This window comes from Oryzias melastigma, linkage group LG14 (genome assembly GCF_002922805.2).
Source record: "Oryzias melastigma strain HK-1 linkage group LG14, ASM292280v2, whole genome shotgun sequence".
NCBI classification, from domain to species: Eukaryota; Metazoa; Chordata; class Actinopteri; order Beloniformes; family Adrianichthyidae; genus Oryzias; species Oryzias melastigma.
The window spans coordinates 10,114,383-10,141,248 of record NC_050525.1 but is presented as its reverse complement, the minus strand read 5'-3'; the positions used below and the strand labels follow the sequence as shown (position 1 = coordinate 10,141,248).

The 26,866-nt window shown below is 38.2% G+C and overlaps 1 protein-coding gene across 2 annotated transcripts in view; it reads right to left on the bottom strand.

Annotated features, from left to right (window-relative positions):
• LOC112142700 (roundabout homolog 2) overlaps nt 1–26,216 on the bottom strand; it is a 138,611-nt gene extending 112,395 nt beyond the window's left edge. For both annotated transcript variants that reach the window (XM_024266234.2, XM_024266235.2), the window contains exons 1-2: nt 25,252–26,216; nt 19,380–19,706 (exon numbers count right to left, since the gene is read on the bottom strand). In XM_024266234.2, coding sequence (XP_024122002.1) covers nt 19,380–19,706; nt 25,252–25,306 — 382 coding nt within the window. In that variant the 5' untranslated portion in view covers nt 25,307–26,216. The remainder of the gene's footprint in view (nt 1–19,379; nt 19,707–25,251) is intronic.
• Between the last annotated feature and the right edge of the window lie 650 nt (nt 26,217–26,866).

The window sequence follows — 26,866 nt, the reverse complement described above, 5'->3', positions numbered from 1 at the left end:
CTAGCGCATAATTGTACTGTAATTCACCTCAGTGAATTAAAAAGGATGCTACCAATACGACGCTGCCAAATACAAGTTCTTGATTGGTCAAAGTTCAACTATTTTCAATTTCAAGTGCGTTCAATGGCTGCCTGTTTTGTGCCCGAAAACTGACTTAAAAACTTGTGTAGCGATGCGTAGCTGCAAGAATTTTGTCAGGTTTTAGTGAGTTAAACAAATTTTTAGCAAAAATGCGACGATTTGGTTACATGTTAATTAAAAAAAAAAAGCCAGAGACAAAAAAGTTCTGACAATGTTGTCTCATTTTTTTCAAAGAATACCTGAAAATATACTTTATCGTGGTGTATCACAATATATTTTGCTATTGTGATTCAAAATATTTAATATTGTTATATATAGTGTTATTATGATATAATTTAATTAATTTTGCTATGTATATTTATATTGTGATTTAAATTAATTAATATTGTTTTATATATATATATATATATATATATATATATACATAGTGATATAAAACAATTATTTGTGTTGTGAATATAGTTATTGTGATATAAAATAATTTATATTGTTATATATATTGTTATTGTGATATAAACATAATTAATATTAGTATAAATATATGTCTATTGTGATTTAAAGTAATTAATATTGGTATACATATTTTTATTGTGATATAAAATATTAAATATTGCTATATGTATGTTATGCATGTTATTGTGATGTAAAATAATCTATATAAGTTTTATATAAATATATTTATATATAGTTATTGTGAAATAAAATTATTTATATTGTGATATTGTTATTGTGATATAATGTTGTGTATTTTTTGGCTGTTGTGACTGTAGTCCAAAAATACAGTTAGAAGTTATCTGCCAGAACTATTCATGCAAAATTGGTCAAGTTTGCTTCTTCTAAATACTTGATCCTCAATTCCATGTGTGAGGTGGTGAAAGGTAAAAAAAAAAATTAAAAAAAGTAACTCAACCAAAGTAAAACCAAAGCTTGTTATCCTGCAACACATCTGCAACCACCCATTATCTACCATCTCATCACACTGCGCTGATTGATATTGAAGAAAGGACAAGGGCAAAAAATAGAAGCATCCCCCCCATCCCTTCCCTGAATCCTCATCACCATCATCATTTTCATCATTACATGAAATATGACCGAGAGCAGAATCCCACAATGCCGTGCAAATGTCGACGTGAGTTAGCATCAAGAAGACACAAGAGATATGCATGCATCATCTGGCCAGAAGAACATCACTTGTGGGGAGACAGCCAGAGGCCCTACGGAGGAGAAGGAGAGGGTGGGGGTAAGGAGAGAACCAGGGAGAGTTGGGGAGGGAAGGAGCACCAAGTGTGGAGAAGAGAAGGAGAAGGGAGCATAAGGAACAAAATTTAGCAAAGACGGCAGGATGAAATGAGTATTCACTATGGCACAGGGAAAAAATAATAATAATAATACCAAGAGGCAATCAGAGAAAATGGAGGCATAATATCCCAGCACAGCATAATCTCCACAGATTCAAGCATAATGCATAATCTCCAGGTTCAACAATACAACATGTGCCCTAATTCTCAGCCAATTACAAACTATGCTGCTTTTGCTGTGGGTGTGTGAACGGGTACGGCTTTGACTGGGAGGGGCTTGACCGGGACTCCATTTGAGATTTGAAGAGTGTGTGTGGGGTGAGGTGGGGGTTGTCTTCTCAGGGCAATTGACAGCTGGGGTCCCCTATGCATTGCAGGATCTATCCCCCTTCCCCTTCAGTTTACCCTAATGCCCTTCAGTGACCAGATTAAAGCTCAAACGCCAAGTGCACAGAGGCTGGGAACATCTGTTCTAAAAAAAAAACACTCTGTCCACCCTCCCCAAGTTGAGCTCGGTTGGTCACTGTGCAGTTCCAGTCCCCGTGTGGACAACATCTGCAGAGATGGACTAGTGCACATTAACTACTGGAGCATGAGCCCACACTAACCAACAAACCAAAGAAACATCACTCTTTTTACAACACCGCAGTGTTTCCATTTCAATCTGTGGACTTTGAGTTTGATTTTTTTAGTGCATTTTTGTTTTCATGTTGAGTTTGTCTTTCATTCGAAGAATTCATGATCAAAATCGAATGCTTGAATATAAAAGCAAATAATGCTGATGTAGATGAGTTCAATTCAGTTGACTTTAATCAAGAAGTAGCCTGGATGCCCTTCCTGACACATTGGATCTAGGTCTGGAACCGGCACAGGGAGACCCTGAAGTCGTGTGAACGGTCTTGCCTAAGGAGCCACGCTGGATTCAGCTCATCCTGCCCTCCTGGGAACCAAACCCTGATTTCCCATATGCCAGTCCTACACTTAACCAATCGAGCTTTCCAGACGCTTCAGAAGTATTTAAGTCACTGACGATGGATATCTGAAATGTGTACACATCTTTAGTATTGCAGTGTTTAGTAGAGCTGGCGGACCGATACTATCCAAAATATCAATAATATCGATCTCAAGTTGATATCGGATAGATACTGATCTGCAGATATCGATATTTCCACTCCCGTTTGAAACTTTTTTGTAAAATATCTACAGTATATTGGTATAGATATCAGCGATATTGACCAGTATTGGATTGGCATTGGATCAATACCCAAATGTTCTGTATCACTCAATCCTCATGGTTAGTTGTAGCAATATAAGTTCTCCCAACTTTAGCCTGGAATTAGTCTCTATTTGAGGGAGTTTTAACTTATGCCTTCATCTCAACAGCTCCTACAGGTGGATACAGGCTGTCTGCGGGCAAGAAACGGGCAAACCTGTCCGGGGCAATAATGACATTTTAGACAAGTTGTAATAGACACCTTTACAACACGTAAAGCTAAGTAAGGTTGAAGTAGATGAGGTGCAGGCATGTCAGCAGAATTTTTTATTTTTTCAACCTCCCCAAAACCTGCAGCTATTTGTGCCGATGAAGTGGTAAGTGTGCACCCATTGTGTGCCCTGCTTAAAGCCTGACTGTTAAAAAAAAAAGGAAATTAGTGTGTGGGCATCCCATGGGCTCCTACACATCACCTGCTAAACCCGTGGGTGCAGCATTTGGAAGTAAGAATCTTATTCTGTGTGCAGCTTATTATTGACTAGAGTACGGCATTGAGGCACCGCACAACGGCATCATTTGTATGTCATTAGGCAACGCAATCTCACTCCTAACTTATCGTGCTGGATATGGGCATGGTTCTGGCACCCAATGCAACACTTTATGACGCTTTTTGACATGCTGGCTGTTCCCACTAAATCAGGGGTCCCCATCCTCTGGGTCATAAACTGGTACCAGTACAAGGTCCGCATAGTACCCAGCCAGCAAGGCCAAGTGAGCGCCATATGGTTTAAAAGTGGGAAGAAAATGTGGCCCCAAATGGGTTTGTCCGGAGTGTTTGTGATGGTCCCACCTGTGTTTGACCACATTGGCTCCACTGCCAGTGCCAGCAGCTTGAGCAGTGAACCTCCTAGCTCTGCTGGACCCTGGAAACTATGCTGTCCACCTGGCGACTGGCTAGCGTAGCGAGCCAACCCACCGAGTGCCCACTTAAACCAATGTGGGCAAACACAGGTTGGGCCACCATGAAAACTGCAGATGAACCCAATTTGGGCTCACACTTTCTGCCTGTTTATGAACCATGTGGGGCCCACTTGGCGTTGCTGGCTGGGTACCAGGCCACCGACGGTAATTAGGGGTCCCTAACCATCAGAACTCGAACGGTTACCGGGGCGTGACCCTAACCCGGTACCGGTTCTGCATCCAGTACCATGTCCCGGGGGCTAGGTACCTGTGGTTAAATGGGAACAGTCGGAATATCAAAAAACAACAAGTTGGGGACACACAAAACGTCAAAAAGTGGAGGGGGACAAACCTTACATCCATATATGACGAGTTGGGAGAGAATGTGAAGCATTAGGACATGTAACGTATATTATTCGTACAAACTTACAACAGTACGTTCCATTTTCATGACGTCCTTTAAGGTGGCTCAAGGGAACCACAGGAGAAACCTGCGCTTCCTTTAAGACGTGGCCAGTCATCAGTCATGTGACTAGAGCAATGGGTGTCAATTGTTTTTTCCTTTGTTGCAATCGCGATTATCTCTGAATATACTTCAAGATCAAAAAATCTGTACCCTGTTTCGTTTAATTTACCTGTCAATACAAATTTTGTTTCATATTGTACAAAAAAACCCTTTTGTCATTTTTTTAGACACGAAAAAAGACACGAAATAGTTTAAAGAAAGCCTTAATATACAAACTACAAAGACGATAGTGTGAGTAAAGTTTTTTCTTGCATACAACTCAGATTCATAAACAACAAAAACAAAAATAAGATCTTTAAAAACATTTGGCAAAAAAATAGACTTTGAGGTGGACATGCTGTTCTGTGTTGATGAAAAGTTTTAATTGAAAAATGTAATTGATAGTAGCTCAGCATGTGTGTTGTATTGCCTATTTAATTGTGATATGAGAGTTTTACTTAAGTGGAGAACATAAGAGTCCTTCACTTTGAGTAAACTGATTAGTAACCAGTGTATTTAAATTAGTATGTTATTCACCCCGTTCCAGTTCTTGTCTTTTTTTCTAGTTCCGAACACCTGCCTCAGTTCATCAGCACAGAAGTTGAAAAGATTGAGGTCTTTGTTTTGGCACACAGAGTGGAATGACTTCCATCTATCCTAATTCCACATAGACCCCTGACACATTGGCCCTTAGTTGTTTTTGTAGTGTAGCAGAGTAGCAGCAGGTACTGTTTGCTTTACACAAACATGTCAGAGAGGATGGAACATTCTTCTTAGAGTTACCTCCTTTCTTTTTGTTCAGACTGACCTGACACAGATGTGAGAGTAGCCGGCTGTAAAAAAGACACTCAGCGGAGCGCCGACTTGTATTGAGAATTTATTTATGAAATAACCATTCCCAGGTAAAAAGCACAAGGAAACAGATGCTTGAGTGTGTGAATTTGGGGGGGTTCAGTGAATTTCATAAATAAACCAGGTCTCTGGATCTTCCTGGTCCTTTTTAACCCACTCAGGTGTGTACCGGTAAAGTTGGATGTCACTCTGTTGCTGTGCAAGTCCAGGCACTCTCTGCTTCTTATGAATCAGAAGTAATGGTGGATGGAGTGGTTGATGGTTCCTGGGAGGACGGGTTTGATGGAGATGAATGAAAAGGTGAGTGGTAGTCCTGGATGTAACAGTTAGCAGTTATAACAGCGATTTGGCCTAGATTGGATAGAATGCTGGCTTTGTCTCATAAATAATCCAGCGACTACAAAGCCCTGTTGGCCGGTCTGGGATGTTCCTTACTCTTGCCAACCCTTAAAGACGGAATACAGCAAACTAGACGAAAGACATACTCTAAATATTATGCCACTTTAAGAAAAATACTTCATCTTTGTAGTCTCAATAATAAAGTTATTGCATTTTACACATCTATAAGTGTCATTTTGCTGAGATATAGACGTCCGGCTTCTAAAAACACCATGAAAAACCAAATCTTTATGCACTAACCTGTCAGAGCTGAGTTTAAATATTGCCAATATAATTGTTTCTTTTTTAAGACCCCCATAAAATATGTTTTTGACACAGTTGGAGTATAACTTGTCGTAGCATAATGGAAACAAGAGGCAGCACCGTGATACAGCTTAGACTTATGACAGCAGAAATAAGTTACAGCTACATTTGTAAGAGAGCAGGAAGACTGTGTTTAAGTTCTGCTAATGGAATAGCTTAAACTAAAGTCCACTAATCTAAAAGGCGATGCAAAGCCATAATTAAATTTAAACTTATGACAGCGTTTAACTGCATCCAAGAACTCTGTGTCAGTTTTTTTTTCACTAAAAAGGAGACTAGTGTTCCCACAAGTATCTTTATGTCATTCAAAAGGAAAATAAACATTTATAAAAGTCAGTTAAATACCCACTGCAATCATCTTTTGATCTATTTTACATGAGTTCCTGGTGGTTTTTCATTATGATTATGCCGTTTAAAGCCAAAATTATATATAAAAAAATGCTATTTTCTAGAGCAGGGGTCTAAAAAACTATCTAAAATAGTTAAGCATAGATAAATAAATCTGTGAAATGAAGATGAATAATATAAATTGAGAACAACTGCATATTTCTGAAAGTATAAAGCTGTTTCCTAAAAAAATATATATACTTAACAGCTACAATAGGCATAAATGAAGTCAACTGAGTTAGTGAGCTTTTTCACGCCAGGCATATGTCTCTTTCAACCAGCTGTAAAAAAAAAGTGCACCAGAGCTCTTAAAGGTGTTTGCATGGTCCAGTTAACACCAGATGCTAGCCCATAGGTAACTTACCGAGCCTCGCAAATCACAGACCTCCAAGGAGTAAGCATGGTCCACTTAGCACCAGATGCTAGCTCCTTATCCTGCTCAGAAAACTATGCATTTGTTCTGCTCGCCTGACTTGGTCACTTCTGTGTTCTTTCCTCTTAAAAAAAGAAAAATGAGTAGTTCATTTTTCACACAGAGAATAAAAGAAGTTCTGGTCTCTATTAACATAAAAAGTAATAATGTTTTGTTCTTCTGGTGAACTCTGTCCTCTTGCCTGATGATTGTTGGAATAGCCTTTTGCCTTTTCACTTTAAACAGCATAAATAGTGTACAGAAGATGGATTAGGCACACAAGTATTTACCATATTTTCTGCACTATAAGGTACACTCCCTCCCCCTTTAAAGAAATGACAGTGTGCCTTATATATATATATATATACATTTTAGTTGTGTTTATAGATGTCAAAGCTCTTTTGAGAGGTACACAGCACTCTGTCAAAATGTCAGTCTGTTTTTTTTTTGCAACACAAACAAGATTTGATGTTATTGTGAATATGCAAACGCAGCTAATGAATAGCAGTGTCGAAATGTGTGTTGTTTTTTTTGTACATGTTAAGAAGGTGTGTCTTTTCTTGCATGATACTAACAAAGTTGGGGGTTAGCGTCATCACAGTTCATTTTACCAATATTGACCTGTTTTGTTTACATGTCACAAACAAAGTTTGAAGTTACCAGTATTGTGAATAAGCTAACACGGCTAACATGTGGTCAAATTGTGTTTTTTTTAGTATTACTGATAAGGTTAGGAGTTAGCGTTGTCGCAGCAATATTTATTTTATAGCCTGTTTTGTTTACATGTTATAAACAGAGTTTGCAGTTACAACTATAGTGAATACGCTAACAAAGCTAACATGTAGCGATGTCGAACAGTGGTTTCTTTAAGTGTTACTAACAAGGTTGGGAGTTAACAAGGTTGGGAGTTAGCATATTCACAATAATGTTTGTTTTATTGCTATAAGTCTGTTTATCTCTACGTGTTGCAAGCAACGTTGGAAATTACAGATATTGTTAATATGCTAACATTGGAAAAAGCTGTGTTGAATTGTCTTTTTTTTATGCTACTAGCAAGGTTGGCAGTTAGCATCCTAACAGTAACGTTCATTTTAGCGTTATCGGCCTGTTTTGTTTACTTACAAATAGGGTTTGGAGTTACAAGTGTTGTGAATACGCTAACATGGCTAACATGTAGCACGATCAAACTGTGTTTTTAATTGTCACTAACAAGGTTGGGCGTTAGTGTAGTTACAGTAAGGTTTGTTTTATTAATTGAAAATGCAGTTTATAATTCAGTGAATATAATACAGTACATACATTCACACCAATTGGGCATTTAAGTAAATTAATTGATTTGAAGGCGAAAAAAACATCACACAAATACTAAACTTAGTAGATAAAAGCTTCTAGGTGTTTTAGCATTTGCATTTCTGTGTGCATGAGCTCAGAGGTTGGCTCTCTTAACTGTATTGTTGTTACCAGTGATGGATATGGGCTAATAGTACTGTGGCCCCAGAGCTGTTATGCCATTTATATATGAACAGAGAGTTTTTAGTACATTAGGAGACAATTCAGGGTAATTCTTTCAGGATTGTGTTTAAGGTTATTAATGGCCTTTGCACAGTTGCTGTAAATATATATTGCCGGTTGGCACATGTAACTGATGGCAGATAACAGGCTGCCAAACAACAACAGCAAGATGCATCACTTTGTTGTGGAAAGGCATGGTGTTTTTCTGTGCCTAATCACACCCTGAAGTTTTTTTTTTTAATAATTATAGTCCTAGAAGAGCAATTCTGACAGCTTTACGCATTTGTTTTTAGATTTACCCTTGAAGATAATAGTTCTATTTATTTTTCTCTTTTCCTGTCTGCTTAAGCAAAATTAAAGGTTGGATGATACAGATTTCCAGTTGGATTTGTTGGGGACGTATTCAGTCACTCGCAGCAACAAAACAAGACAAAATGTGTCTTTTTGCACATCTGTCAAACTGATCTACCTTGGGCACAGGTGCCTGACAGATGTGAATGTTTCTTACTGCTTTTTTTGTTGGTAAAATTCTCAAACATAATCACAAATAAATACATGAAATTAAAAATAAATAAATCAGTTGTTGGTTAGCACATAAATAAATGTTTTCTGTAACTTTCAAAAATCTGCTTAGGTTCAGATATTTAAGCTTATGAGGGGAAAAATGAATTTAAAGAAGAAGACAGGCTTCCATTGTGGCTTATTCATAACTCTGACAAAGTTTCTGACAACAGCAGTGTCAAACATCAATGTTGGATTTCATCAGACAGCAAAAGTAGATTTTCTAACTCTTTTGATTGCAGGAGAAAGCTTCAAGCGAAATGTTATTTTTAAAGATTAGTTCCTGTTAGCAACCTCTGTCCTTGCATTATAACCAAAACCTATACCTAAACATGTGTGATGGTTACAGATCTGCAAAGAACAGAAGTTAATATTAAACTAATATTTCCACGTCTGTGGCTATAAAAACATGTTGGCTTTAGAGTTGCCACAAATTGCAAATTGTTATCCAAGCACCAGATTTGGTACAATGATTCTGTAGGGGATACTTGTCAAATTTGCTCGATTGGCCACTTAAAAAAAACAGAGTTAGCGACCATCTTGAAAATTCTGTTCCTCTATTACCCCCTATACCCCAAACACCAACAGCAATTGCTGTAAACAATTTTGCCTGACACTAAGATCCCCCAAATCAAAATAGTTTCTGTTACATCCCCTATTGATAAACCTAGCTCGGGTCTAGGGGGGGAATAAAAACCGCAACAAAAACTTGACACCAATGAGAATAAAAGGAACACAGTTTGTTAAATAAAGGAAATCATGTATCCCGACAAGAAAGAACAAGATGAAATAAGTGTGCAAACAAAAAGACAAACCAAAAGGGAATTGGAACCTTGGCCAAAAATAAAATAAGTCAGGGAGACTTCTGACCCAGCCATGTCGACTATCGGAGTCAGCAGCTCCCTGGCTAAACAAAACTACCTAAAGAACAAAAATAAACAAAGCCACCAAATCAAGACTACCAAGGTCAACCCCAAAGATAACAAAGCCCAGCAGTGTAAGACGACTGAGGAAGAAAAGAACCAAACAAACCAGAACAACTCAAAGTAAAACCTACTGCCTGCTGCTCAGCTCCCTTGGTGAGGCCTCCTCGGCCTTAAGTACCTGGCAGGTTCTAAATAAGATCATTTGTCCTACCTGCCCATAAGTAGAATGGCAGGACATGTGGATATGTGGATAGATATATATGTGCCATATATTTCTAAGAAATATGTGGCTTCAAAGGGTCATTCTAGAGGCCATCTTGAAAAATGACCGCCATCTTGGATTTTCAAATGTTTGACAGATTTGATCTCGTATCTTATAGAGAGTTACTATACCAAATTTGATACACATTTAGCTGAATTCCTATGAAAAACTAAGTTTATCAGCCACATCATTCAGTTCAATGTATGATTTTGCTTTTGATGAAAAATCCTTAAAAAGATAATTTTTCTTCCAGGACATATGCTGTTTTTATTTTCTTAAGATTTGGTTTTTGCAGCTTCTCATAAAAAATGCCATAAAGTTGCTATGAAATTGTAAATGTGTTCATATGAATATAAGTGAAAGCTCCAAACAGAATAATGTAATGGTTGTCATGTCAAATGTTAACTCTTTAAATTTATTTTAAAACCAATTATTCATTCATTCATTTATATATATATATATATATATATATATATATATATATTGCTTTTTATGTTTAAAATCCACAATAAAATTATTCAGCTACATATATTATTTTAATCAACACCAAACAAATGTCGGTTGGATTTAATCTTTACATACCACAATGTCACGCCCTGACACAACCCTTTCAGACATTGATTGATGATTTCCTGCTTGAGTGACTAGACTTTAATTTTTTTTGGCGCACTCAAACAGTGGTAGACTCATGCGTTTTGAATCCTGCGCTAATGAACACACACGCGTGTACCGCCTCTCCGCCCACACCTCCCTTCCACACATCCATGTTTATTTCTCTCTGCCCCTTCCTAATAGTTTGAGGAAGCTGTCCTAATCCCATCAACAGCCACTCACTCTGATTAGTGCCAGTCCACTGGTGGCCTGGAGGTTGGACAGTTGTTTGTTGATGTGGCTCAGAAAAAAAAGATACAATGAAAAAAATAGTTGCCAAACTGTCTTCCTTGACAGTTAAGAAAAGTGGTGGTGAGACTGTATCAATCTGAGGGCAGCAATTAGGAAAAATTACACACTTGCAGGCAAATAGGAAGAAATCTGTCTGGTAAAAAACAGCACTTTTTAATAACAGACAGACAGGCTTTGTTTGGGGTTGAATATTAACTTTAAACTCCAAAAAGAAGGAAACAGACATTTTTTGAGTTAGATTGTCTTTCTACCGACTAAAAATTTTTGTCCCTGGATATTTTTCCCTCATTCTGACATACTTATGTCCAGTCACAGAGAAAACAAAAGGGTTAGAATAGGCTTAATGCATTCATTCAACTAATGCAAGCTTTGGGTTCACTGTAATACACTTCCCATGCAAATCCTGCAGACTGAAAAAAAAAGCAAAAAAAAAAAGGATTGAATAAAGATGAAATAATCATGCAGATGGAATAAAACCTATGCTAATACCGTCCCTACTGACATTAAAATAAGCTTGGAGAAAGTAAAGTTAACAGTAACAATTGTTTTCTGTATCTATTTCTATTCAGATTTATAATTATTTCCTAAGGCAAAGAACACGCTTATTTTTTTTTTTTTTTTTTCTGAAATTTTGCTTTTCTTACCTTTAAAGGGTAACAGTATCTTTGCATAACTGGGACAACACTACAATATAGAATATTTACACATTTTAATGCATCATTAAACAAAAAAAAACAATACAAAACAATAGGACAGTGTGCTTTATAATCCGTAGCGCTTTTATAAGTCTTAGATTATTTGTTCTTACTGGTGTTGAAGTGCTCTGTCAAAATGTCTTTTTCTTTTTTTTTTAACGAGTTGCTAACAAGTCTGGGTGTTATTGTGACTACGCTAACGCAGCTAACATGTAGCTGTGTCGGACGTTTTTTTTACATGTAGCAAACAAAGTTGGATGTTAGCGTAGTCACAACAACTTTTGCTTTAGCATTATGCAGTTTTTTTGCATATTGCAAACAAGGTAAGGAGTTAAAGGTATCGTGAATATGCTAACGTGGCTAACATATAGCAGCCTCAAACTGTTTTATTTTTTACATGTTACAAAGAAGTTTGGGAGTTTACGCAGTTACAGTAACATTTGTTTTAGCGGGATAAGTCTTTTTGTTTATGTGCTGCAAACAAGGTTGGGAGTAAGTGTGAATACGCTAACATGGCTAACAAGTAGCACCATTGGACTTAGTGTTTTTTACATGTTATTAACAAGTTTGAGAATTAGCTTTGTCACAATATTATTTGTTTAAGCATTATCCACATGCAAACTAGGGGGGAGATACAAATGTTATGAATATGCTAACATACCTAATGTGTTGCAGTGTTAAACTGTTTTATGCTTTATATGTTACTAGCAAGGTTGGGAGTTAGCATAGTCACAGTCAGGCTTGTTTTATGGGAATAAGTCTGATTTTCTCACGTATCGCAAACAAGGTTGGGAGTAGCAGGTTTTGTGAATACGCTAACATTGCTAACAAACAAGGTTGGGAGTAGCAGGTTTTGTGAATACGCTAACATTGCTAACAAACAAGGTTGGGAATTATGCAAGGTTGAAAGTTACAGGGATTGTGAGTGGATTAATGCGGCTAATGTTTAGCAATGTCCCAATGTGGTTTTTTACGTGTTACTAACAAGGCCGTGAGTAAGCATAGTCACAGAAATGTTTGTTTTTAGCATTATGTGTCTGTTTTTTATGGGTTGCAAACAAGGTTGGAAGTTTCAGCTATTGTGAAGATGCTAACATAGCTAACGTGTAGCAGTCTCAAACCGTTTTATATTTTATTAGTTACTAACAAGGTTGGGATTTAGCATAGTCACAGTCACATTTGTTTTAGCGGTATCGGTCTGGGTTTTTTTACGTGTTGCAAACAAGGTTGGGAGTTGCAGGTTGTGTGAATAAGCTAACGTGGCTAACATTTAGCAGTGTCGGACTGTGATTTTTTTTTTTTTTTTACGTGTTATAAACAAGATTGCGAGTTAGTGTAATAACACAATAACATTTGTTTTTAGTGTTATCTTTTATACATTGGAAATAAGGTTGGAAGTTACAGGTATTGTAAATATGCTAACGCAGTTAGCGCTTCTCATGTAGCCATTGTGCAGCAGCGTGTTACAATCAAGTTTTAGAGTGACTTTTAACACAGTTATTTAAATCCAACCAGTTTACAGATTTAATTCCTTAATTCTGAATCTTTTGTCTTGTTTAAAGCACCCTCTATTTCAGTGCACTTTGTATAGGACAAAAGTTCAAAAACAGATCATCGACGATGCGTCTTTTAATTCAGAAAAATACAGTTACTAGACTGGAAAAACATATTACCTAAAATTGTTTTAGCTAGAAAGAGTAAATAGATATAAATTTCTGCATACATTAATTGGCATATATACACATGCACTCACAAATATGCTGGCATACGTGATTGATTTTTGCAGGTCTGCCATTTGTTATTTACATAGGTAGAGCTGTTTAGATCAGCAGATTTTTTTTGTACCAGGTGGAATAAAATAACACCTCATTAAATGTCAGCCAAGCTGAAGCTCAAAAACTGCATCGTCTGCCACCAGAATGATGCTTATTGCGCACAATTGTACATGCGGGAGCAGCGCCTTCTGGTTTTTTAAGCCACAGCTTGAGATAGGCTGCTACAACCTTGCAGAAAATGCACAATGTGTTTGGACTCCTAAAGATACAGGCCGCTTTGAGTTATACTTACTGTCAGATCAACCCCACAGCAATTTTATCTGCCTTCTTGTTCCCGGCCGGAGTATTTGATGACAACTTTGGCTGCAGCTATGCTGGCAGAAACACGCGGGCCCTCAAGTAATCATGAAATTGTGCCTCCCTTTAGCCATGATATTCTGTTCAAAACAAACAAGATCAGACTGCCTCGGTCTTACTGCCTATGTGTTCCAGAAAATCAACCTTTTGACTTTGTCTTCTCATAAGGAGGCAGAATAAAAACACAAAAAGCTATTAGCAGCTGAGATCTCTAGAAATTGAAACTTAAAAACAAAAAGCAAGATGATTTTGTTCTATTTTGATAGCAGTTCATTGAAATGAATATAATTACAAATATTAGATAGATCGTTAAGGATGATTTCTATTGGTCTATCTGTGATGCGTCTCTGTTGCATTGACAAAAAAATATAGATCGTTCATTAATCAGAATGCTGCATTTGCACCGGCCGCATGTGGTGTGTTCAAGAACGCGCTCTTAGCGGTCTTATGCACGCACATCCAGCCGGTGGTGTTCACACTGGAGAAGCGCCAGACAAGCAGGTAGTCGCTGGGAGAGATTCTTTTGTGTTCTTACTGTTTGCTCGTCTGCAACATACATGCTCAGTACGTAAAGTGAAGGTGATGCAAATCTTTCTCCAGGCTTTTTGTTTTCACAGCTATGTTTCTATAAATGTCCGTTTTGGTGTCATATTAATCCAGCTGACACAAACTGCAATTATTAATTTCTCCTTCATGATTATATTTACAACATTTGGTACTTCTGTGTTTTGAAACTGGGACGACCATACATCACTAACGAATCCAAGTATACGATTGGTCACAGTTTTGCAGCAATTTAGCATGAAAATGTTTAACCGGTTGAACTTTCAGCGCACAATCAATGAACGCCCAATTTGTAAATCTTGCAACCTGACTTAAAAACTTGCGTATAGCATTCCAGACGTGGAAGCCCGAAAGTCTAGTCTACATGCTAGACTTTACTTGGAAGTGGCCACTTAAAATTATGGATGCAGCCTGTGTCTTACAACCTTGACAAACGTCCCTTTGTAGCACAACACAAGCTTTACGTTAGAGTTCCAGTTCCAGTCCATTGACATTTGAAAGTCGAGCAGAAAAGCTAACGAAACTGGAAACGAGTCTGGGTTTTAAAATAAAACATCAGTTGTACTTCAAAACACTTTATCCAGTTTTATTTATATTTAAGGGTGATTTGCTCACGCAATAACGCAGTGCTGGACTGAAGACACAACAGATACAATGTAAACTAGAAAAGTTGTATTACCTGCAATAATGCATAAAACTTTTTGCTGAAGATGGTGACAAAATTTACTTTTATTGCTGAAAGGATTTGCTAAAAATGCAAAAGCTATTAACAAAATGTTAAACTTGCTAAAAGACTGGAAATTTCATTAAAGAACTATGGAAGAGTTCTGAAGTTGACCTTAATTTCTGAAAAATTTGTAGCAAAATTGCTTAAAAATCCCTAATACATGCCAGATCTGTAAAAAAAAAAAATATTTAGTGTTTTGCTTAAATATGAGCCAAATTACCTCAAAAAACCTCAGTATATTCCAAAACTAGCCAAAAAAAGCTAGCACGTTGCTTAATTACTAGCTAAACTCCAAAATAGACTAAAGTTCGTCAATAAACTAAATTAGTCAAAAATGTTAGCTTGTTGCTAAAACAGAAGCTAAACCAAAAATTAGTCCATAAAATAAAAACCCCACTAGATAACAAATTAGCCAAAAACATTAGCATATTACTAAAATATTAGCCTAAACTCCAAATTAACATAAAAAACTTCAGCAGATGCCAAATTAGCCAAAAAAGCTAGCTTGCAGCTTAATTACTAGCTAAACTCCGAAATAGCCTAAAATTCTTTAGTAAACTAAATTAGTCAAAAACGTTAGCCTGTTGCTTAAATACAAACTAAACTCTAAATTAGTCTATAAAAACCCCAGTAGATAACAAATTAGCCAAAAATGTTAGCATGTTGCTAAAATATTAGCCAAAGTACAAATCGGAATAAAAAAAACCTCAGTAGATGCCAAGTGTTTATATTAGCATCATGCTAAAATAAACAGCTCAAAGCCATGTTTTATTACTATAAAAGATGAAAACATGAATATATGTTGGTTTGTTCCTATAAATGCTAAATTTGAGCACTTTCTCTTTCACTTCCTATTAGCCATATTTTGCTCAATATTTCAAAAACTTTAAAGTTTATAAATATCAACAACAGAAGCAGTAATATCCTGAACAAGCGGAACATTTTGATACCAAGATTGTTTAAAGTTTTTATGTGCCAAAAAACGCAACTGACAGTTGTGAGGAGACAAACGGAGATGCACCGCAGATGGACAAATGCAAATCTGAGGTTAGAAAGGTCTGCAAGGTTCAAGTAAGTGTCAAGAAACTCAGTCTGATGAGACTTTCTGGAACAAAGATCCTATGGGAAGCCCTCATTCTCCAGCATAGTAATACACTCATATTTTCAGCAAAAAGGGCTTCAACAATTCTATATGCGGCAATACATCATCTTCGACTTTGCATCATGACAGCCTTTCAGGGAACATTAGAGCTTCTCTGAGGCAAGGATTAAAGTTTTACTTCAAGATATTTCAATTTATTTCCTCGAAATTTGGCAATTCACATCTAAAAAGAGAAAAAAAATAGTAATTTTTTCCTCTGTGTGTTGTTCATACAAATGACATGCTTCCACTCCAGCAATAATAACCAAACTCCTACGCAATGAAAGATGTGACAGTTAACACAGAAAGTGAATTACAAATACATGTTTGGGCCACAAAACACAAAAGAGCTTTGTTGTGTTAAAAGAAAACCAGAAAAATCCCCTTAAACTCACTCTGACAGTCATTGTGTTGGTGAAGTCGGTCTCCATTCAGTCAAAGAAATCAGCGAAGCAGCCAACATTAGTCTCTTGACATTGTGACGACAGTTCTGGGTCTGTGGTTTTCTTTGCTAAACAGAATTATTCACTACCTTCAAACACTTCACAACTTTCACAGCCCTCACTGTCGGTGCGATATGTTTGAATTCTAGCGGCAGTGAGCCAGGGAAGGTCTTAAAGCAGCTTTAGCACAAAGCTGGTATGTCGGAGTGTCAAAGACCACAGTGTCTGTTGTGTGAAAGCCAGTCACGACACTTTGGTCGGTGGAGCACAAACAGGCAGAGCCATATTTCTGTACAGTAATTTCCTTCAGCATCTGTACCACTTGTTTCTAGAAAAGTTCATCAGAAGAGAAATGGCAGTTGTCCTATGTGGAAACGGCGATAAGACGAAGGGAAGTGTGCCACAAAGATTTGAGATAGCGTTGTAGTGTAGATGCTATTAGGTTTGAGCTTCTTATCTCCATTTTTTTTTTTTTTGTCAGCCCTTGAAATTCTCAGAAAGCAGAGTGAGGTAAATCAGATGAAGTGACAACAACACCAAATAGAGGACAACTGTAAAATTCAAGTCAGAATTTAAAGACCGACTGCAATAAAAATTGTGTTTTTTGACATTTTTACAAGTTCTTGTTTTAATGATGGAGATCCTATTCTGTATGAAGAAAATTGATCCCAAAATTGCTTATTTGAGTATTCGTTTATTCTCTAGAATCTACGGTACGCCACAGGTTCTCTATTCCACTCCGTTCTGATGCATCCACTTGCATGTACGTCTTTGTTTTCCTCATCTGGGCTGGCATCTGGATCAAAATTGTACAGCTGGATGGCTCAGATACTGTTGTTGTTCACCTTTCGGCATAACCCGTCAGGATTCTCCTCAGCGAATCAGCTTTTACTGCTTTACATGTGGTTTGGCAGAATTTACACCAGATGCCCTTCCTGACACAACCCTGTACTTTTTGTGGGCTGGGGACCGGCACAGTGAGACTCAGATTTGCCCTCCCTTGAGGCTTAGAACTCATAGTAGATTGCATCCGTGGGAAGCTAACCCTGGTTTATCCACTAGCCATCCAGCCACTTGGATAGCTCTATTATTGCTAGTGAAGTTGGGGTTGTGAAGGTCTGTAAGCTAGCGGAAAAGAGTGTAAACAGATGGAGGGCGTGAAGTAGCAGTAGTCCTAATCCACTCTAACTAACCTACACACAATTTAGAGGCGTATATCAGACGAACTTCTGACGCTCTACAGAAACTACATCCTCTACACATTCTGACTCCAAACACGACATATATGGACGTATGGCTCGGTCCCCCACCACGTCACTTTTTGACGTTTTGGGTGTCCCCAAGTTGTCGTTTTACCAGTACCTGTCTGCGCCCCGAGGGTACTGCTTCCAGTCACTAACCTAGTACCAGTAACCCTTACCTGGTATTCTAACCTGGTCCATGTCCCGAGGGGTATCTTAACCTAGTACAGGTACCCTAACCTGGTACCGGTTTGCTAACCTAGACCGAGTCCTGAGGGGTACCCTAACCTGGTCCACGTCCTGAGGGTTACCCTAACCCAGTACCCTAACCTGGTCGGTTTCCCAGGGGGTACCGTAGCCAGGTACAGGCAACCCTAACCCAGTATAATTAACCTTAACCTTGTCCATGTCCCGAGGGGTACCTTAACCTAGTACAGGTACCCTAACCTGGTACCGGTTTCCTAACCTAGACCACGTCGTGAGGGGTACCCTAACCTGGTCCACGTCCTGAGGGTTACTCTAACCTGGTCCATTTCCTGAGGGTTACCCTAACCTGGTCCTCGTCCTGAGGGGTACCTTAACCTAGTACATGTACCCTAACCTGGTACCGGTTTGCTAACCTAGACGGTGTCCTGAGAGGTACCCTAACCTGGTCCGTGTCCTGAGGGTTACCCTAACCAGGTACCCCAACCTGGTCGGTGTCCTGAGGGGTTCCCTAGCCTGGTACTGGCAACCCTAACCCAGTACAGTTACCCTAACCTGGTTCACGTCCCAAGGGGTACTCTTACCTAATACTAGTACCCTAACTTGATCCATGTCCCAAGGGGTACCCTTACCCGGCACCAGTCCGCGTCCCGAGTTTTGGGGACCCCTTATTAGTATATGCCTTTTTTCCCTGTCTGTGCACCAGTACCAAGTAGCTCTCTGACCGGTACAGGTTCGCAGCCTTGAGAATGGGGAACCTTGATTTAATCACAACAGTCAGCACGTCAAAAAATGAGGAGTTGGGGACACCCAAAGGTCAAAAAGTGATGTGGAGAGGTCACGAACCATGCTTCCATATATGACGAGTTGGGAGTGAGAATGTGTTGACGTCCTAGAAAACGACAGCATTTGGGGGATACAAACAGCCTGATTCTAATTAAAGGACCACTGATTTCAAATAAATCAAAAGATGATTGGAGGGGGACTTGTAGGGAAGTTTATCTGTTTAACAAAATAAAAGTTGCACAAAGATGTTATTTTTTTTTAACCAAACCCAGTTGTGTTGTTATATTTGGAATAATAATATGAAAGTGCATGTGTGTGTACATGTATGCATATCAGTGTGTGCGTCTCAGTGTGTGTGCATCTTCTTCATGGCAAGAAATCAGCTCAGTTTAGCACATAATGGAAATGTGAATAGCCCAGAGCAGCTTTCTCCCACACAGGGAGAGATCTGGCTGGAAGCTGGCTCCATCTTTCCAAATCACAACAGTGAAAGGGAGTTAGCCGGGTTAAAATCCTGCCCACTTCTCTCTTTCACCCTGGAGCTGTTCACAGCTTTGCCCATACATTACTTAGGCAGGTCATCCAAACAGGTCTCACTACCAGTCGGAAAAGCATATCCACAGACACACACATGTGCAAAGACTGAGCACACACACTTGCAGGTTCAGCTGAAAGGTGAAGTTGTGCATATTGTGACAAATCACATCGTCAGCGCTCCATAATATCATAGCACCCCCAAAAATATTCAGCTTCATTGAACACAAACTCCATATTTATTCATTTTTTTGGACTCCTGAACACCAAGCTTGACCAATAATGAATACATGTTTTTGATTTGACGGTTCCTCAACCTTTCAGACAATGAGACTTACATGCTACTTCCAGAGAAGCGTTCCGGCTCACAGCCTCTCCCATATAGTTTCGGGCCACACACACATAGTTGCCATCGTCTGGCTTGCTCCGCCGTCCGTGGACGATGCGTAAGAAGAAGAGGGAACCACTGGGCAGGAGCATGCGGTGGGAGCGGGGGTTGTCACGGTCCGTCTCCACGCGCTCCCCGTCTTTATACCATTCCACCGAGGGGGTCGGACGGCCTTCCGCTTTACAGTTGAGAGTGGCAGGTTCCCCTTTGGAGACGATGAGGTCAGAAGGGTGCTCAACAATGCGAGGAGGAAAGTCTTCCTGACGAAGACGAGACGCTGCGGGGACAAAAGAAAGCAGAAGGTCCTGGTGAAGTAATGATCTGATGTTAACTCTTTCAAGTTTCTGTAAAAAACGTTTCATATACGACAAAAGGTTACATTTTGGAGTGTTTTAGACATTAAGTGGAGCTTTACATCCCGTAAACTAGGAAACTTGTATAAAGCACAAACATTTAAATATGGTCTTTCATAACACCTTTTTTGCCTAGACCCAACAAAAATAGTGGCAATAGCAAATAAATGAAAACTATCCTTAAGTCTTTTTTAATTGAAGAGCAACAACATACAAACAATAAGATCATGTTTGAATATGGCCATGAGATTTGTGATAGAGATACATGTGTATTGTGTGGTCAAATTAATTTGATTTTGTAAAACAATTTACTGTATTTTTCGCACTATAAGGGCAATTTATAAGTCTAATTTATTTTTTATTTTATTTATAAAAAGAGAAGAAAAACAACACATCTTATAATCTGAAGCACCTTAAATACAAGTTAATTTTGGTTGTGTTTACTGATGTTTAAGTGATTTTGATGTCCATCTTTTTTATTTTTAATTTATTTATTTTTTTTACAAGTTCCCAAAAAGGTTGGGCGTTGTTGTAACTACGCTAACGAATAGCTAACATGTAGTGGTATCAAACTGTGTTTTTTACATTTAACTAGCAAGGTTAGGAGTTAGCATAGTTGCAATAATGTTGTGTTTTAGCGATGAGTCTTTTTTATTTTTTTTCTTTTTACGTGTTGCGAACAAGGTTAGGAAAAACAAGTATTGTTGATACCCTAACGTGGCTAACGCATAGCAGTGTCTGACTGTGTTATTTTTGCGTTACTCATTAGGTTTGGAGTCAGCATAGTCGGAGTAGCTTTTGTTTTAGCTGTATCAGTCTGTCTTTTTTTAAGTGTTGCAAACAAAGTTGAGAATTACAGGTAGCCTATTGTGAATACGCTAACACGGCTAACGACTAGCGGTGTCAGACTATTTTTAGTCTCATATTATTAACAAGGTTGAGAATTACAGGTATTGTGAATTCGCTAACATGGCTAATGTGTAGCAGTGTTGGACTGTGGGTTTTTTTTACATAAAACTTGCAATGTTATGAGTTAGGCTAGTAGCAGTAAAGTTCTATTCTTCTAGTAGCGATTGTGTAGCATGTTACAAACAAGTTCTATAGTTGACTGACAGATTCATCTCTGACTCTTTTTTTTCTCAAATAATATGACTTATAGTTCAGTGTAATTTAAACGTTTGGAAGTAACCATTGATTGACGGTGCACCTTATAATCAAGTGCGCCCTACAGTTCAGGAAATAAAATTATTGCATTGCAAAAAAAGTCTTTTAAAAGCTGAATATTTTCTGATACATTAAAGGAAAACAATAGTAATCTAATAATTGATTTATTAAAAACAAAGAAGAAATACAAATAATAGGTTATAATAGTAAACTGCAGTGCATTAAAACATAATATTGTGCAAGCCAGAAGTCAAATAGGCTGTAAAGTGCAAAAGATGATCATTATCATGCTAATTTATTAAAATAGCAGGGTGTTTTTTGCTAAAAGTGATGATAAATTAAGCAAATAAAGAATAGTTTGCCTCATAAAGCAGTTTTATTTGACATACACTGTCATAGCAATGACATTTGTGTTGGATATCAATGAATCAGCATAAATGGAATGCTTCCAAAACAGAGTTACATTTTTCTCTTCTCCAAATTTCCAATTTAATGACTTTTGGGCAGGGGTGGAGCTGCAGGGGCGGAGCTACAGTGGGAGCAAAGGGGGCTACTGCTCAAAGATTTGCCACCCCAGTTTTTGGGTCAAAACGAGCATCATTATTGTCAAAGATTAGGAAATCATCAACACAGTAAGTACAGTATTTTTAAATGATATAAAACTGTTAGAAATTTGTATTTTTTATTCTTTTATTTGTCAGCTGTTTTCATTTGCCACCCTTCCAAAGTCTTCTGCCCCCTCCTACCTCCCAACCAGAATGTTCTAGCTCCGCCCCCCTAAAAAGTAAATGCAATTTGCTAATATTTGTAAATATAAACAGTAAAATTAAACATTTTGCTTTAGCAGTAAGTGTTCTTTGTGTCACTAGCTGTCCTGAGGGTTGAATTTCTTCTTTTTTACATTATTTTTTAAAAGGTCATTGTACCTCTTGTGTTTTTTTCATTAACATGACCAATCAGGCATCAAACATGCTGTCCGAGTGAGTATATTAAAGTAACTACAACAGCAGACAATTCCACTGTAACACAAAATAACAGTGTACAAGAGGATAGAGCCCATTTCTTAAAGCACCAGACACTGGCTAAATTCTGATTTATTTCATGTAAATCCTCCCAAACGTGCAATATTTTCTTACAAAAGTGTCTTTATTTTAACCTGCTTCACGGTTTACAAGTACGTTATAATTCCCGTGTCAAATGACCTTCCTTTTCTGTCATGTGCACGCCAACAACTAAGAATGCACCATGTGATTTGCTTTAGGAGACCTTTATAAAGCAGAGAGATAATAAATAAGACATAAATACATGAAAGGGATGCTACGTCGAGTCTGGCCTTCAGTTGTGACAAACGCACAAATCGCAGTGGCAACCGTAATGTTTTGGAGGCTCCACGGCAACGGGAACCAAGCTGCAAATGTGGGTAAAAATGAAGGTGACGGCCGCAGTGTTAAGAGCTTTGTTGACAGAAAGGAGCTCCATTATCCGGTAACAACACAACAAATAGAGTGCAACATTGTCATTTTTTTCTCTTTTTTTTCATTTTTTTAAAGAGCTTTTCAAAATATTTATTTATGAACTGAGAAATTAGAGCAAAACACAAACTGAGACACAGTGGGGTAATAAGTGACTTGTTTAATATTTTTCTTTTACTGTGCAGCAGCTTCTGAACAGGACACTGTAACCGACTTTAAATTAGATCAACCGGCTCAAAGGGTGGCTGGTAATGTGACAACAGTGATCCATTTGGGTTTTTTTTTTTTTGGCTGTGATAGATCCTCATCCTGTTCCACTAGTCCAGGGGTGTCAAATTCATTTTGGTTAAGGGGCCACATTCAACTGGATAATAGAAAAATAACCTTTCGTCAACTTGTTATCTGTAGCTTTGTTTTGTTTTTTCTCAGTTGGGAAGAACACTTAAAACAACCAAGTAGCCTAAGCACTTTTTGTTTATTAAGTCTATTTTTGGATCTTCTCATGCCGATCATATGTTTCCTTTACTTCCCCTAGTGGCGGAATTGTGCATTGCAGTCATTTCTTTAAAGAACCATACCTCACCACAGGAAAGGGCTACAAACTTATGGAGCTAATTTGGGGACAATATTATTTGAAACCCAAATAAAACAAATTGAAAAAAAAAAATTGGCGCTTGGCCCCCCAAAAAAATGTAAAATGTAAGAAACTTTTTGCTATTAAAAGTTAAACGTAATTATTTTCAAATGTTCTGTTTTATTTAGGTTTTTAAACTCAAAATGTGAATTTCAAAAACTTTTTTTTTTTTTTACTTTTAGCTCTATTTTTTTCATTTTTGAATGTGAAAATTCCAGTTTCAAAACTTTTGGCTCTATTGTGGCGCGTTGGGGCGGGGCTAACACGAAAGACCAATCAAAATCGATGATGGTGGTAACCTCAGTCCCGGTGCATTCACTGACTCTGAGAAGTGTGAAAATTAGAAAATGTCTGTATTGTCTGTACTATCATAGTCTGAAGTTATCCTAGATGAGTGTAAAAAGCTGAGTTTTATCATGTCCAAATGTGCGTCCAAAACGCTGTTCTAGCTCCATCCTATTGTGTTACATACAGGCATCGAAAACGTCCTGAAGCTTGAATAAAATGGCTAAAACACTATTGGAGCTCCAGTGTTCTTCTATGGCCTAATGCCTTGTATGATTGCACTTTAACCTCATGATGGAAATGTGAGTTCAAGCCCCACAGTAAACACAGCAGTGTTTTGGACGGTCTGTACACAATAAAATAGGTTTTAGATTTGAAACAGAAAAAATTGAAATTTTGAAACCTAAAAAACAGAACATTTAAAGCTGAAATAATTATGTTTTTTTATTTTTTTTTTATATACAAAAAGTTTTGGACATTTTACATTTTTGGCCAAACACCAATATTTGTTTCGATTTCTTTTATTTAGATTTCAAATAATATTGGCCCCAATTTAGCTCCTTAGAAAATTCATTTTTCTTTTCACCAACCTGATATTTTTATCTGGATTAAACCACTGTATGCTTGACACCCCTGCACTAGTCTATTTACTTTCTGAATGTATGTTTTATTCCATAAAAGTCTAAATATGTTTCACTTGAGTATTAAACTTTTTTAATTGACTCTATTTGACATAAATGTATTTTTTACAGTTTAAACATCCCCCCTCAGATGCAACCATGTCTTCTGACTGCTTCTCTCCATATAGGCTTCACTTGTTGTGTGGATCTATCCATGGTGCTGAAGCAGAAAATCAAAAGCTTTTCAAGTTGTTTTTAAAAGCAGGACTACTCTTAAAAAAATAAAAGTCAATTTACGTTGACAGCCTTCAAGCAGAAGAGTTCAGAAGAACTCAATTTGGGTGTCTAACTGAAAGATTAATTCGACTGTCAAGCAAAGGGCATTTGTCATTCAGGGATCTCCCATGGCTTTAGAATCAAGTTGGAAATGTCAGACGATTTGAAATCTGAAAGTTATAAGACACGTCACGCTGGGCGACCTGTCTGTGTTCACGGATTCTCAGGGATCGGAAATGATTTCAACTCGTCAGAAATAAGAAAACGGGAGTGAATCCAGTCTATCACTGTACATGCAGTAAATCTATAAGCTCCCAAAGTATTTGTTTTAGAAAAAGTAAAGCAAACATCAGATCCAGATGACCACAAATGTTTGGCACTGATTGAGCCCGTTTTGGGGTCATTCCTGGGTCAATTCTACTGATACTCATCAGTTAGTACTTCTAGTGGCTATACAGGACAAGCTGTAAGGGGTTCGCTTTACTGACACACATTTCTGCTGTAGTGGGGTGAAAAATAGTTCAACGGATCCACAGGAAAAAGAGGAATCCTTCTTGTCCAGACGATTATCACTTAGGTATATAATGCTGTGAGAGCCGGATGGAGTTATGTCCTCAGATATGTCTGAGTTCAAGTATGGAAACTTTTGGCCACATAAAAAATAAAAAAAGAAGATATCAAGTTTAAAATGAATCCTTATTTATTGACTGAATTCAGCTTTAAACTATATTTAAATTGTTTGAATCCCTTTTTTTTCAACCCCAAATGCACACATTTGAAGATCAGTTCAGTAGGGCTCTGGAATGGAGAACTTTTTCTCCTCCTTCAACCTTTAAAGCAGCAAAGATGTGGAGAAAATCCGACATCTATGATGCTGATGTTGGTGCATGATCATCATATTAATGGAAGCATGCATGCGTCTCTTTGGCGCACTCAAGCAGCAGATCTAAATGCTTTGCATCCTTTGGATGGAACGGAACGGAATGGAATGGAAGGATGGATGCAGACACAGACTCACCTTGGGTTCGGATGCATACAAGTCCACAGAGAAAGAAATAGAGTAGAGGACCCATTCTGGCATATTTGCCTCATGAGCTACCGGCGCATGAATTCCTCCTCAAGGGTAAAATGGCAGAAAACCCCCAAAAAGAAATCAATCAGTTGATCAATAAGTCCTGGTTTGACTCGATCGGTGTGTGTTCATTCACTGTTTTCTGCTAAATTACGCATAAGCGCTTGTTTCAGCCTCTTGAGGGGGGTTGTCCGTTCCTCCTCTCCAAAAGCGCACGGAAAGCTGTGGACTTGCCGACACGTTGACGCCAATTCAAACATCATCGACGCCCCCCCACCCCGCCGCCAGAAACGCGCTCCAGCAGCTGGCGGTTCCGCCGCTCCTCTCTGGTGACACCTCACCGGGTCCGGGCGCAGCCACACGCAGCCATGCCCGCGCGCGGGACAAGTTGTGGGCGGAAAGGTGGAAATGGAATTCAAGTCAGAGGTGAGTGAGTGAGTGAGTGGTGCACCGTCCGCGCGCACGGCTCTGCCTCCTCCTCCTCTTCCTCCTCCTATCCACTCCAGTGCCCCGGGAGGAACTGACCCACGAATGAGACAAGCGCTGCAATTAAGTAAAAAAAAAAAAAAAGGATTTTTGATTTTCTATGCATTATTGTGCAAAACCAGGGGCGGAGCTACATGGGGGCCAAGGGGGGCAGGTGGGGAATTCCCCCCACAATTTTTGAGTCCATATTAATATATATATACAAAAATACAAACTTCTTCAAGTACCTGCCTTCCTTTTTTTATCGTTTTCTCATCATAACGAGCCACTGTCTCCTTACAACGAGAAAACAACATTTGTTTTCTTGTTGTAAGGAGATGATGAGGAACCTCTTTTCCTTTCCCTCACCTAGACGCTGAGACTTTACCTCAGGGATGTCAAACTCAATCGCACAAGAGGCTAAAATCCAAAACACACCTTATCGCCGGCCGAACATAAACATTTGAACACACTAAAACTAAATTTTAAAACTTTAAAACCTTAACTTTTAACATAACTATGAACTACATATATAGTGCTGATAGATAAAAATGCTGATACCCAGCTAAAATATTAGCTAAATTACAAATTAGCCTAAAAAAAATAAATAGGTTAGCCAAAACAGCTAGAATGTAGCTGAAAAAATAGCCAAAAGTAAATACATATTTTGTCAAAATTAAAAAGTTAGAAATAAGCGCAAGAAAACATCGGGAAAATAATAAAAATAAAAGAAAATGATCTGGAGGGCCGGATAGAATTACCCGGAGGGCCGGATCCCCCCCCCAAGCCTGGACTTTGACACGTACTTTAACTGATTTAAGTCTCTTTATTTTGTGTTTAACAAAAAAAAAAAAAAAACAATAGAGGAAACACTCCCCAAACGTTGTTTTCAGTCTATTTTGTATTTATAAGTTGATTTACGCTCTTTATTTCTGTCTCATGCACCAGCCCCCCCGAACCCAGGGCTGATGAGCGTTTCTGCGTGGTGCGTTCACTGAACTCCGTATATCAGCAGCACAACAGTTTATCAGAGAAAATGTCAAACACCAGAACTGATCCATATATAATTTAATGGTTTAATATTGTCGAAATTTTT